This window comes from Trichosurus vulpecula, chromosome 8, assembly GCF_011100635.1.
Source record: "Trichosurus vulpecula isolate mTriVul1 chromosome 8, mTriVul1.pri, whole genome shotgun sequence".
Taxonomy (NCBI): Eukaryota; Metazoa; Chordata; class Mammalia; order Diprotodontia; family Phalangeridae; genus Trichosurus; species Trichosurus vulpecula.
In genome coordinates this window covers 208480217-208492478 of record NC_050580.1, presented here as the reverse complement: position 1 = coordinate 208492478, position 12262 = coordinate 208480217, and the positions used below count along the sequence as shown (strand labels likewise).

General features: G+C 41.2%; 1 protein-coding gene across 4 annotated transcripts in view; it reads right to left on the bottom strand.

The window, feature by feature from the left end:
- Positions 1–12262, bottom strand: part of SMOC1 (SPARC related modular calcium binding 1) — a 208821-nt gene that overhangs the window by 57134 nt on the left and 139425 nt on the right. For 2 of the 4 annotated variants that reach the window (XM_036736295.1, XM_036736296.1), the window contains exons 6-7: positions 7135–7191; positions 4590–4670 (exon numbers count right to left, since the gene is read on the bottom strand). In XM_036736295.1, coding sequence (XP_036592190.1) covers positions 4590–4670; positions 7135–7191 — 138 coding nt within the window. Of the gene's footprint in view, positions 1–4589; positions 4671–7134; positions 7225–12262 lie in introns of all 4 variants that reach the window. The other 2 variants (XM_036736294.1, XM_036736293.1) reach the window with 1 other exon arrangement.

Below are 12262 nucleotides of genomic sequence, written 5' to 3'. Positions count from 1 at the left end.
CTCTCCTGTACTTTTCAGAATTTTTTTCTTCCTTTTAGGATCAGTTGAAGTACCACGAGCAGCTGTGAGGCAGTTGGAAAGAGGGCTGCCCTCAGAGGAAAGAAAACCTGAATTTGAATCCTGCCCCATTCACTTCTGGGCAAATTTAACCTGGAGAAAGGCAGTTGGTCCAGTGGACAGAACACTGGACTTGGGGGTCAGGAAGAGCTGAGTTCATATGCTACCTCAGCCACATACTGGGTGAGTCACATAACCACTCTGTGCTGGAGTCAGATTCCATGGCTTCTGAGATCTCTCCAGGATTCAAATTCTATGGTACTCCAACTACACACAAAACTTGTTCTACAGGGATATGCCTCCCTTACTTGTCCTCTTCTCAGTTTTTCCTAATTTAATAACAGCTAATGTTTATATAGAACTTACTATGAGCTAGGCACTGTGCCAAGTGCTTTATAATTATTATCTCATTTGATTCTCAAAATGGCCCTGGGAGGTGGGTGTTATCCCCTTTTTACAAATGAAGAAACTGAGGCTGCCTGGGGTCACACAGCTACTAAGAGTCTGAGTCCATATTTGGACTCAGGTCTTCTGGACTCTAGGCCCAATACTGCATGGTCTACTGCATGACCTAAACACATTGTCTAGTCTACCCTCTGTCCAGTTCACAACCTAACTTGGATTATGTTTACCTGATGACATGTTTTATTCCCTCAGTAGAGTATAAGCTCCTTGTGGGCAGGGTCTGCTTCGTGTGTGTTTTTTCTGTCCTCAACAGTGAGGACTGGGCTTTGCAAATAATATGTGCTTAATACATGTTTATGGAATTGAGTTGTTGATTTGAAACAGTGGCACCTGAGCTAGCTAGCCTTCAATGAAAAAAGAGGAAGAGGAAGAGGGAGAGGGAGAGGGAGAAGGAGAGGGAGAGGAGGGAGAGGAGGGAGGAGAGAGAGAGGAGAGAGAGAGAGGAGAGAGAGAGAGAGAGAGAGAGAGAGAGAGAGAGAGAGAGAGAATTCCTTAAGGAGAAGGAATGTGAAATTAGTGCTTTTCAGGAGAAGGTGCTAGCCTATGCTAGCATCAGGGGGAAGAAAACAATTTTCACTGGCAAATCCCCAGGACACTCACCCACTCACCCTCGAAAATCAGTGCTGGTTTCAATTCCTTTGGGGGAACCACCATTTCAGCCCTCCCCTAAAGCTCCTTGCCACATCCCAAAGCAATAAGCATAATGATCTCATTTTGACTTCTTTCAGAAACAATCTCTGGTCAATGGAAGCAAAGCAAAGGGATGTGGGAGCTAGCAGCAAGGGTTTAGCTCCTTCTAGAAAGGAGTCTTGGCAACTCCTTTAAAGAAGAGAGATAAGGGAGATAGAAATGTTATGCTACCTTGGGGAGAACAAGGCTGCCCACACTGGGCCGTCCATACTGCTCCTTTGCTCAAGAACCTATAAGGGCCTCTGCGACAAAGTACAGACTCCTCAGCTTGGCATTTAAGGTATTTCACAATCTGGTTACAATTGAATCTGCTGAGATTATTGCATATTACTGCCTTTTCTCACATTCTACATTCTGGCCAAACTGACCAAACACATTTTCCCACTCTTGTGTTTTTGCTCAGGCTTTCCTCCTTTCCTGGAATATGTTGCTGTTCAGTTGCTTCCGACTCTTTGTGATCCCATTTGGGGTTTTCTTGGCAAAGATACTGGAGTGGTTTGCCATTTCCTTCTCCAGCTCATTTTACAGATGAGGAAACTGAGGCAAAGAGGGTGAAGTGACTTGCCCAGGGCAAGACAGCTAGGAAGTGTGTGAGGCCAAATTTGAACTCAGGTCTTTCTGCCTCTAGACCTAGCGCTGTATCCACTGAACCACCTAGCTGCCTGAGATATATACTCCTTCTTTGGGATTCCTAGCTCAACTCATGTGTAACTCCCTGTAGAAAGCCTGTGCTGATCCCCTTAGGTAGTAGTGCTCTTCCTCTTATCTGTTGCTATGTTATACATCCCCACTCCTACCTCCTAGCAGAATACAAACCCTTGAGGACAGGGATCTTTTTGAATTTTTATTTGTATTCCTAGGAAAGTGTCCATACATTCTGTGGCAGAACCTCATTAAATGCTGCTTAGCTTGGCTTGTCTTGGCTTGGGATGGAATGGGCCCAATTTCCTGGGCCTTGGAATGAAGGCCTTTCCAGCATTAAAGGTAGAGTGATTTTCTCCAGAGGTTACCTCTAGGCACTCACAAGATGAATACTCCCTCAATATTTCACCACCATGAGAAGAGACACAAAAAGCCAGGCTAAGAAATTGGTTTTGTGATCATAAAAACTTGAATCTTTCCCTGAATGAAGAAATCTAATTCTTCCTGACTCACCACCACCACCACCACCACCCCACCATCACCACCACTACCACCATCACCACCACCACCACCACCATCACCACCACCACCACCATCATCATCACCATCACCATCACCATCATCATCATCATCCCTAATCCCTCCCCCTCCATCAACAATATAAACTATACACACACTTGAAGTAAATTTCTCACAATTTCATTATGGTCATGCATAAACCATAATCATTTGTCTCCTTAATTTGTAATCATTACTATTTGCAAGCATTGGCATATTTGAATTTCAGAAGTGTATACAAATTGTACACATTTTACATTTTCTCTGACAGTCTCCACCCTTAGTCAATTTTCACAAAATCACACTTGTCAAAGCCATCTTCCTAAAGCATAGTAGGTGTGACCGTGTCATCCCCCAACTCAGTAAACTCTGGTGACCCCCAATTACCTCCAGGATCAAAGTCCTCTGTTGGGTTTACAAAGCCTTTTATGCCTTTCCTCCATTTCATCTTTCCAGTGTTCTTAGATCTTACTCACCCCCACATACTCAAGGCTGGCCTCCTTGCTGTTCTTCCCTTAAGACTCTCCATCTCCTGACTCCAAATGTTCTTCCATGGGCTGTTCCCCAAGCTTGGAATGCTTTCCCTTCTTATCTCCATGTCCTGGCTCTCTTTTCACCTTCTACAGAAAGGTTTCCCAATCCCCCTTAATTCCAGTGTATTATTACCAATTTATCCCATATACAGCTTGTTTGTACAAAGTTGTTTACATGTTGTCTCCCTCATTAGACTGTGAGCTCCTCAAGAGCAGGGGGCTATCATTTGCCTTTTTTGTAGCTTGGAACACAGTAGACACTTAATAAATGTTTATTGACTGACACTTTAGAGAATGATGGACTAACAATATACTTCATAACAGAACTATAAATAAAGCCTTAACTAATGAATTTGCTAATAGCTATTCCTATTTAGAGGCCATATGGATAGTGGTTAGGGAGCTGACTTCAGAACCAGGAAGACCTGGGGTCCAAGTTTTCACCTCTGACACATATTGAAATGCTGTGTGACTTTGGGAAAGTCACTTGACCTCTCAGCATTCTAGGCAGCTCTGTAGGACAATGGTTTTGAACCTGAGGACTGTGAGCTTTAAAAAAAAAATTGATACCTGAATTTCAATTTAATTAGTTTCTTTTCTCATCCTTTATGCTTTAATTTATTCATTTAAAAACATTATTCTGAGAAGAGATCCATAGGCTATAGCAGACTCCCAGAGATCTCCATGACACAAATATGACTACGAATCCCTATTCTAAGTTTGTAAGTTGTAGAGAGGGTGGTGACTAGAATCAGAAGGAATTTCCTCAATTCTTTTTATCAGGGAAATCATAGTTCTAGTTCTTACCACTATCCCAGTGGTTCTTAAAGTGTGGCCTAGGGAGCCCTGGGGGTCCCTGGGACTTTTTAGTGAGTTCCCAAGGCATATACTATTTTTATCATCATCATAATAATCGGATGTTTTAATTTCTAATATGGCAATATTATAAATTTCTAATATCAAAAGATATGTCATATAAACAAAAGCTCTCTGTGTCCTCATAATTTTTAAGAATGTAGAGGGGTCCAGAGACCAAAAATATTTGAGAACCATTCTCCTCTCCTATTCCCTATTTATGGACATTAGCCCAAGGTTAGTCTTCAGGATAAGGTAAGCAGACAAAGAGATCTCCCCCAAACCCATTAACCTTCAAAGATTTCACATTTGTCCCACCAGGTTCCTAATCATGGAAGATCCAACCAATGCCAGAGTCCTAAAACCTGACCAGAACAAATATACACTGTCAGCATCCAAAGACAGTGAAAGTTTTAAGCTAGGTTATAGCTTAAAATGGATCCAGGAGTAGGGTTTTAAGGGTCCACTGGCTGATATCTTTATGAATAGCTTTGCTTCTTTCAGATTCTGGGCTATTCTGCATGGCAGCTAGAAAGTAAATAAAATTAAAACAGGAAGTTAAACCACACATGTCATAGAATGTTCAATTTGGAATAGGCCTTAGAGGTCATCTCATACATGCTTGGCACATAGTGGAAGCTTAATAAATACTTGCTCATTGATAGTCAACCTTTTCATTTTAAAAATGAGAACACTGTGGTCCAGGGTGGTAAGGTCACACAGCTAGTTAGTAGCAAAAGATAGGAAAGGATATGGGATAAAGAATACTCTCCCCAAAGGATCATTTACCTGAATTTCTTATATTAGAGTTGTTTAGTTTGGAGTCTTTGATTACCAGGTGCTTAATCCACAGAGTGGGGGCTGTGATTTCTAAAAGAAAATAAAAGATAAAAATAAAGGGTTAGAAGTTAAATGAAGAGGAGAAAATTATCACAGTCATGAAGTCAGCCTGTGACCTTTCACTCCTTGATTCTGACTTTGGTGCCTGTTCTAGGAGCCTGAGATATTTCCTAAAACCTCTTTCTCCTCCAAACCTGCCCTCATCTCTTGCTTTCTTCTTTTCTCTTCTTCTCTAAATGAGTTCAAATGATCTGCTCCAGAGTAACAAGTTTAACAACCTCCCCACCCTTCAGTGATTCCATGGGGAGACATCTGTACTGTACAGTGAGGACCCGTCCACAAAGTGGTCAGAGGCCAGGGGCCCTAAGCCATTCTGACCAGAAATCAAAATATTATCCCAGGAGGTGAAGAAGACTGGGCCAAGCCCACTTCCTCTCAGCTGCTTCCTTGGGAGAAGATTTAAAGGGGATAAGTCAACAAAATGAGATCCAAACAAGCCACAGAGACCGCTTTAACTGGGAACTGCTGAGACTTTACCCAACAAGGCATAGAAAGTGAAAGAGTCATATGAGTTCTTTCTTGTTGTCCTTCCAATCAACCAGACTCTAAAAGCGGGCCTGATCCAGACTGGCCTTGAACGATTCCTCTGTCTTGAAGGCTCCAAGGAAACAAGGTTGGTTCTAGGGCCCCAAGTTATTTGGGTCTCTCAATGAACAGTCCAGAGGTCTGGAATCCATTCCTTTCCAGGAGCATCCTGAACCTACTACAGGGTCATCTGAATTCTTAAGTGCCCCCCCAAACTTGATTGGTGTTCACAGGGAATTTAAGACTGCCAAACATCTAGGGCTCTTTGGAGTCCTCAAGGTACTGAGCCCAGGCAAGTCTCAGCTCAAACACAGACAGCTTTGCTATCCAGATACCCCAAACACCAAATAGGTTAATCAATACCAGTGCATTCCCATTTAAAGATGGCATATATAGGCTTGATCTGCTTTAAGAATCAGGGGTCTCTCCTATTGTTATTTGAATTTTTTTTTAAATTTCAAACTGTTAACTTTACACATGTACTTCTTGTTTCATCTATTAGGCTATTATTAGTTCATTGAGGCAAAGAACTCTGAGCTCTACTCCCCCTTATTGCATATGGTAATCAGTCTAGTGTATTACCTAAGAGGTGCTTAAATAAATTCAAACCTTCGTTAAGTACTCTGCTAGGTGCTGGGAGAGAGACAAAGGTCAACGAAGCACAATCATAGTTAACAAATAGCTTACAGTCTATTAAGGCAGATGAGACATGCACAAAAATATAATATAAATAGAATATACAATAGAATAAGTGAATGAGAAAGGTATGAGTAACCTTCCGTACAGCTTGACTGGAAGAGAAGATGGCTTCTAGCTCTGAGAAGTTTATGGAGTGAGTGGAGAGAAATATCAGATAAGGTTTCCTAAAGAAGGTAGCATTTGAGCTGGACCTTGGAGGATTTTTAAGGGTTCAACAAGCAGACATAAGGCAGGGCAGGACACTGCACTCAGAGGGAACAACCTGGACAGATGCCAAGGTTCCTAGAGGTGTGTTTGATGGATTCTAAGAATCTACAGGGTGTTCCTAAAGTCTGGACACATAGGCAAAAATGCATATTTTCAAGAAATGAAATGACTGAAATTTTCAACAACATTTTATTTAATTGGAATATTAACAAAAACATCTTTAATATGACTTTCATCATTTGTGATGCAAAGGTTGATGTGCTTTGCAAGATTCAAGTGAACTCGATAACTCAACTCCACATTACTGTCAATTTTAGCACACTCACTCTTGAAATATGAATATGAAATTATATGATATTATTTGAAGTTGAAGATGTTATTTGTTAATATTTCAATTAAATAAAATATTGTTGAAAATTTCAATCATTTCATTTCTTGAAAATATGCATTTTTGCCTATGTGTCCAGACTTTAGGCACACCCTGTAGTGTGATTGAGAGAATAAGTACATTAAAGAGAGGCATGTGAGATATGACTGAGGTGTTGGGTTGGAGCCAGATTATAGATAGCCTTGAATAACAGGGTAAAGAATTTAGGCTGGTCCACAATCAGTGAGGATTGACATGGAACTTATAGGAAGCATGAGGAAGAATGCCAACCTACTGATAGCAGTATGGAAGATAAAATGGAGTAGGACAGACTGGAGGCAGGTTAGGGGGTTTGTTGATAGATTACTTCAGTCAAGTGGGAGCCATCTCTTTGCTAGTAGATTATAATTCTCATTTTTATTTCAATGATAACGAAGATCCAGAAGAAGAAGGCATTGAATAGGTTCTCACAGCAAGCAAGGAAAGAATAGACTAAAACTCAGGAGAATGGGTTACCTGCTTCTTAGAGTTAACCCTTTTTAAGCTTAAAAACTAGTCTTAACTCTTTGCAAAAAGGAAAGATCATTCCCCCAATATAAGGTTCTAAATACAATGAAAAGAAGGAACAGCTCTTACCATCTCCATCAAACACCAACTGCGTCTCCATCGTGGGCGTCGGCTTAGAGCCGTCATCTGAATTGAGGGTTAAAAAGAAACGAAAAGACACTACCATTATTGAGGTAAATTACTATCTACTCTCCAGAACTGTTGAATGATTGGGGTTTGCACATGGCCTGGCCAAGTCCAGAACGAGAGGGAGAACATAGGTGAAGAAAAAAAGGGCAGGGTGATAAAGTCATCCATCAAAACAAATTCCTGTACCTACTGTTTCAAAGGGTGTAAGGGAAGTGGGCCTTCATTTCTTGAGAGACTTCTTCTACTCCCAAGTAAAATATGGCATGGGAAAGAATTCCCTTGCCAGCTCTCACATCTCCCCATCTCAGATGCTAGAAAGAACAGTAGGCATGCTAGACATGGTTTAGGTAGAGCTGAGTGTGCCCCAGGATATCTATTTCTTGCTCTCATAGAGGAAAAAGGAATAGTATTATGGGGATAAAGGCCTCACTCCTTTGTGGCTTCCCCATCCTTCCTGTGACACTTACCAAGACAAAACCTGCTCCAGTGGTCTGATAGCTGTGGACAAACAAGCGGTTAAAAATAGTTCCTGATGGTTCTTTCCCCGCAGTCCTAGGCCATAGCCTCCATTTCTGGTGCTCACCATTTTGAGAAAATAGAAAGGTGCATCTTGCCATCATCTAAGCCCCCTGCAGTATTCTTATGACCTGGAGATAGCGGAGAGCTGGACATTTTTGGTTGCCATTCAGTTGTTTTGGTCGCGTCCAACTCTCTGTGACCCCATTTGGGGTTTTCTTGGCAGAGACACTGGAGTGGTTTGCCATTTCTTTCTCCAGCTCATTTTATAGATGAGGAAACTGAGGCAAACAGGGTTAAGTGATTTGCTCAAAGTTACTCATCCACTAAGTATCTGAGGCCACATTTGAACTGAGGACTTGCTAACTTCAGGCCCAGTACCCCATCGACGGTGCCACCTAGGTGTTTGTCACTTTGACCTCTAAAGCATCCATTTCAGCAGGGACTACAATGTTAAGGAAAGAAACACAGAGAAATTTCATTTTGTTTGTGTCCTTAACATGGAGATGGGAACAATAATTTTTGTCATTCTCACTCTAGTCTTGGGGTAAAAATTTATTGTTGTCTTTACAGAAGTGGTGTCAAAATCAAATTAGGAGCCACTAATCTGTGCTTAAGGATCCCTGTGGCTTCATAATGACTTAATTTAAAAATGTAAAGCTATCTGTTATTGTATTTTTAAATTTATTTTGTTAACTACTTCCCAATTACATTTTAATCTTGTTCAGCAGCACTTGGGAGTGTGGTGAGCTGCACGCTGCTTGGTTTGTTTGACATCTCTGCTCTATAGGACAGGAGACTGCTTGTTTAGAGTGTCAACAAAGCTAGGTGATTAGGACTGGAGAAAAGAGGTAGGAAATAATACAGTGATCCCAGACATCTGTGTTACTGCATATCTCCTCTCTTCAAAAGCCTATCTCATAAAAAACCAAAATTACTTTAATGTAATACCATATTAAAAACCAATGAGGCTCTGTGACCTCATTGATTTGAGAAATCTTGACAGTGATACAGACTGCAATTCATCCATGCCTATCAAATGAGATATCTGTAAAGAACTTAGTGCAGTGCCTGGCACAAAGTAGGTACTTCATAATTCTCCTCCCTCTCTACCATATCCACCCTGGGCAACTCCAAAAAGTTCACCATTGGGGGTTCACCCAACATGCTGGAGACCTTCCTTGCTTTCTCCCTATCATGAGAGTACCAGGGGAGCACTGGTAATATCCTATTGTATAATTTATACACACACACATCATATGTACTACCATACTACCATATAGTCATATTAAACAAGGGATAGAGAACACTGATTCTCAAATATTGCTTAGAATACAGTGAACTCATCAATAATAAAAGTCAACAATTGGGACTTTCAGATCCTTTGATCTAACTAGAGCTGAAACTAGGAATTCTTGCATACAGAGTAAATTCAAGGGTTAGGAACGGCATAGAGAACAACTGGCCTTGGGCAAGTGCCATAACTCCAAAAGAGGAGTCAGTGTGTGGCTCATCCCCCAGAGAGCCTAGTCAGCACCCCCCACCCATGGCAATGCTAATAATCCCTGACCTCTTAACCCTTGAAATCACCAAAGTGAAAGGATCCTTATAGTGGTGGCCTCTAGTCAGGTGAAGAAAAACAAAAAGTGGTCAGATCCCTGCTGTAGGGGTTAGTGGAAGAGCATAAGGAATGGGATCAGAAAGACAGGGGACCAGGACAGGTAGAGGACATTCTCCAGATATTGGTGCCCTAGGACAAAGGGGACTCTACTAAATACTATTAGTATACTATTTAATCAAAGTAAAAGGAGGGAGTCTGAGTGTTGATCACAATCTCAATATCCCCAGACTGCTTAAAGCTATCTACTCTTCTAGAAAAAAAATTAGTTGTTTAACTCTATTTTATGTTTAACTCTAGGCTGATCCCTATAAAGGTGAAGGCCAGTCACATTGATAGGAAATAAAAACCCAAATCCTTTAATTGCCTGTGAGTCCTACTGGACTCACAGGATTCAAAGGGATACAAAGTTGTCTGTAGTAACCAGTCAGATTCAAACTCCTGGGCAGTGTGTGGGGGTAGAGGGAGTCAGGGTGATATTGGAAGGTGGAGGAGAGGAGGGTCAAATGCCAGAGCAGTAAAAAAAAAATAAGAAATCCAGCTGTATTTGCATGTTTTAAGCAGGCTCCTGAAACAAAGATCTTTTGACTCCTAAGCTGCCCAGGGTTGATCTGGAAGTCATTGAGGGAAAATAAACACACCACAGAGCCACACAATGTCATTTTTATGGCATCACTTCCCCTGACTCTATTAACACCTCTTTCCATTCAATTCAATAAACCGCTGAAGTCCTCTCTGCTGCTCCCCCATGCATTTGGTTGCTTTTGCTGCATATGAAGATATAAATGCCTCTGTAAGCTCTGCCTCTCTGCCAATCAGGGTTTATTGTCCTAGCGCACATCTATCCCCTGTGTAACAAACACAGTGTTAGGGAAAGGAGAGTTTCAAAAGCAATGGGGTACACGCGGAACGAACACTGGATCTGCAGTTTCTAAGAACCTTGGTTCTGATAGGGTGCTTGTGCTTGGACCCCAATTCCAAGATCACATTTTTCCCTAGCTTCAAAAAACACTATCCCTGACAGTTTTCTCCCTAGCCCAAGGACACTATGCTTAGCAATAACTAATGAGTGGGCCCCCAGTAAGACAAACTACTTTTCCCCATCACAAGAACAAGCTGACCTCTGAAGGAATTCTCTTGTAAAAACAGGACTATCTTGTAACCACAGAATTATCATGTATTGATTCCCAAAGTTATCATATTCAATCCAAAGGTCAAGCTATAGACATCAACTCTCAAAGCTATCTTGCTACAAACATAACAGACCAAAAACGTGTATTTTTGAGAAACTGCTTCCTCTGGTTTCCAGCAGTGAATGACACTTGTGACCAAGGTTGTAAGTTGTCACCTAATTAGCATAGCTGTCAGATAATCCACTACTTTTCCTATATAAGCTTTAGCATCATTCCTGTTAAGAGGCGAGTTCCTTAAGGAGCTCTGCCCACCATATTGCAAGCTGGCATCTGCCACCTTGACTTAAAGAATGCTTGATTCTGTGAATTCATTCCAGATGACCCTGCCTGTCCAGTACTTCAGTCCGTTAGGAGTCCCTGAAGCCCTTAAACCACATCAGTTCCAATCCTGGCTCTGTCCTTATTCTACTTATTTGCCCCAAGGTAAGTCACTTAATTTGTCTGGGCCTCAGTTTACTCAGCTGTAAAATGAGGGAGTGGTACACCACAGTCCTTTCTGCTTTAAAGCTAAGATCCTATCATCTTAAAGAAAGACCAGTGGATATGGCATCAAAAGACCTGGATTAGAATCCCATGTTCTTTACTAAGTATGTGACATTGGACAAGTCTCTCTCGACCTGTTTCCCCAAACATTAAAAAAAAAGGTGGGGGGAAGGGAATGGATTGGGGAGGACTGACTCAGATGTCTGCAATGTTCCTTTCGGTTCTAAATCCTATTACCCTTTATCAAGCAGAAAACAAGCATCCTCAAAGGAACTGTGAGCAGTGATGTACAAAACACTTTAGGTGACTGACAGACATCTTTGAAGCAGTGTCCCACCTGGGCTAATTCGGATATGACTGCCAGTGCCTAATCACCACTATCTGGTGGCTTTAAGAAGTGATTCATAGCACAGCCTCTGGCACCAGGTTGTGATCACGCAAGAATCTTTATACCACGTTACCAATATTAAGGTTATATACAGGGTGTTCCTAAAGTCTGGACACAGGCAAAGTTGCATATTTTCAAGAAATGAAATGAATGAAATTTTCAACGGCATTTAATTTAATTGGAATATTAACAAATAACATCTTCAATATGATTTCCATCATTTGTGATGCAAAGGTTGATGCACTTTGCAAGATTCACGTGAACTCGATGCAAGAACTCCACATGGTCGTCAATTTTAGCACAGTCACTCTTTAGGCATTCAATCAAGTGTGTTGCATCTGTGATTTTCATTGAGTACACCTTCTCCTTTAGCATACCCCAGAAAAAGAAGTCAAGGGGGCTAAGGTCTGTTAATATTCCAAATATTTCAAAATATGCATTTTTGCCTATGTGTCCAGACTTTAGGGACACCCTGTAGATTGAGAACCTGGTCCAGTCTGCAAGTTCTGAAGGACTTGGGGGATAAGGATGAGTGTTCTGGTTATCCACTTCTCCAAAAATGTTTATCAACTTCATAATGGAGGTAGAATGACTCAGGGAATTTTCAAGATGCCCAGGGAACCCATAGGAAAACCCTTATCTCTTTCATGATTTAAATCTAGATTTCTCAGGGCAACTTCAGGCTTTTGGAACCTAACTAGAACAAAATATGGAAACACATTTCTAATAATAATGTACAGTTTGCCAGCTCTTGGTGAGTAGCAAGAAGTACCTAAAAGGGATTTGACTCAGTATCATCTCATGCACACAAACAGTAATCCCTATATACTCGAATTGAATGAAATAAACCCACATTAAAAAAGAAACAGG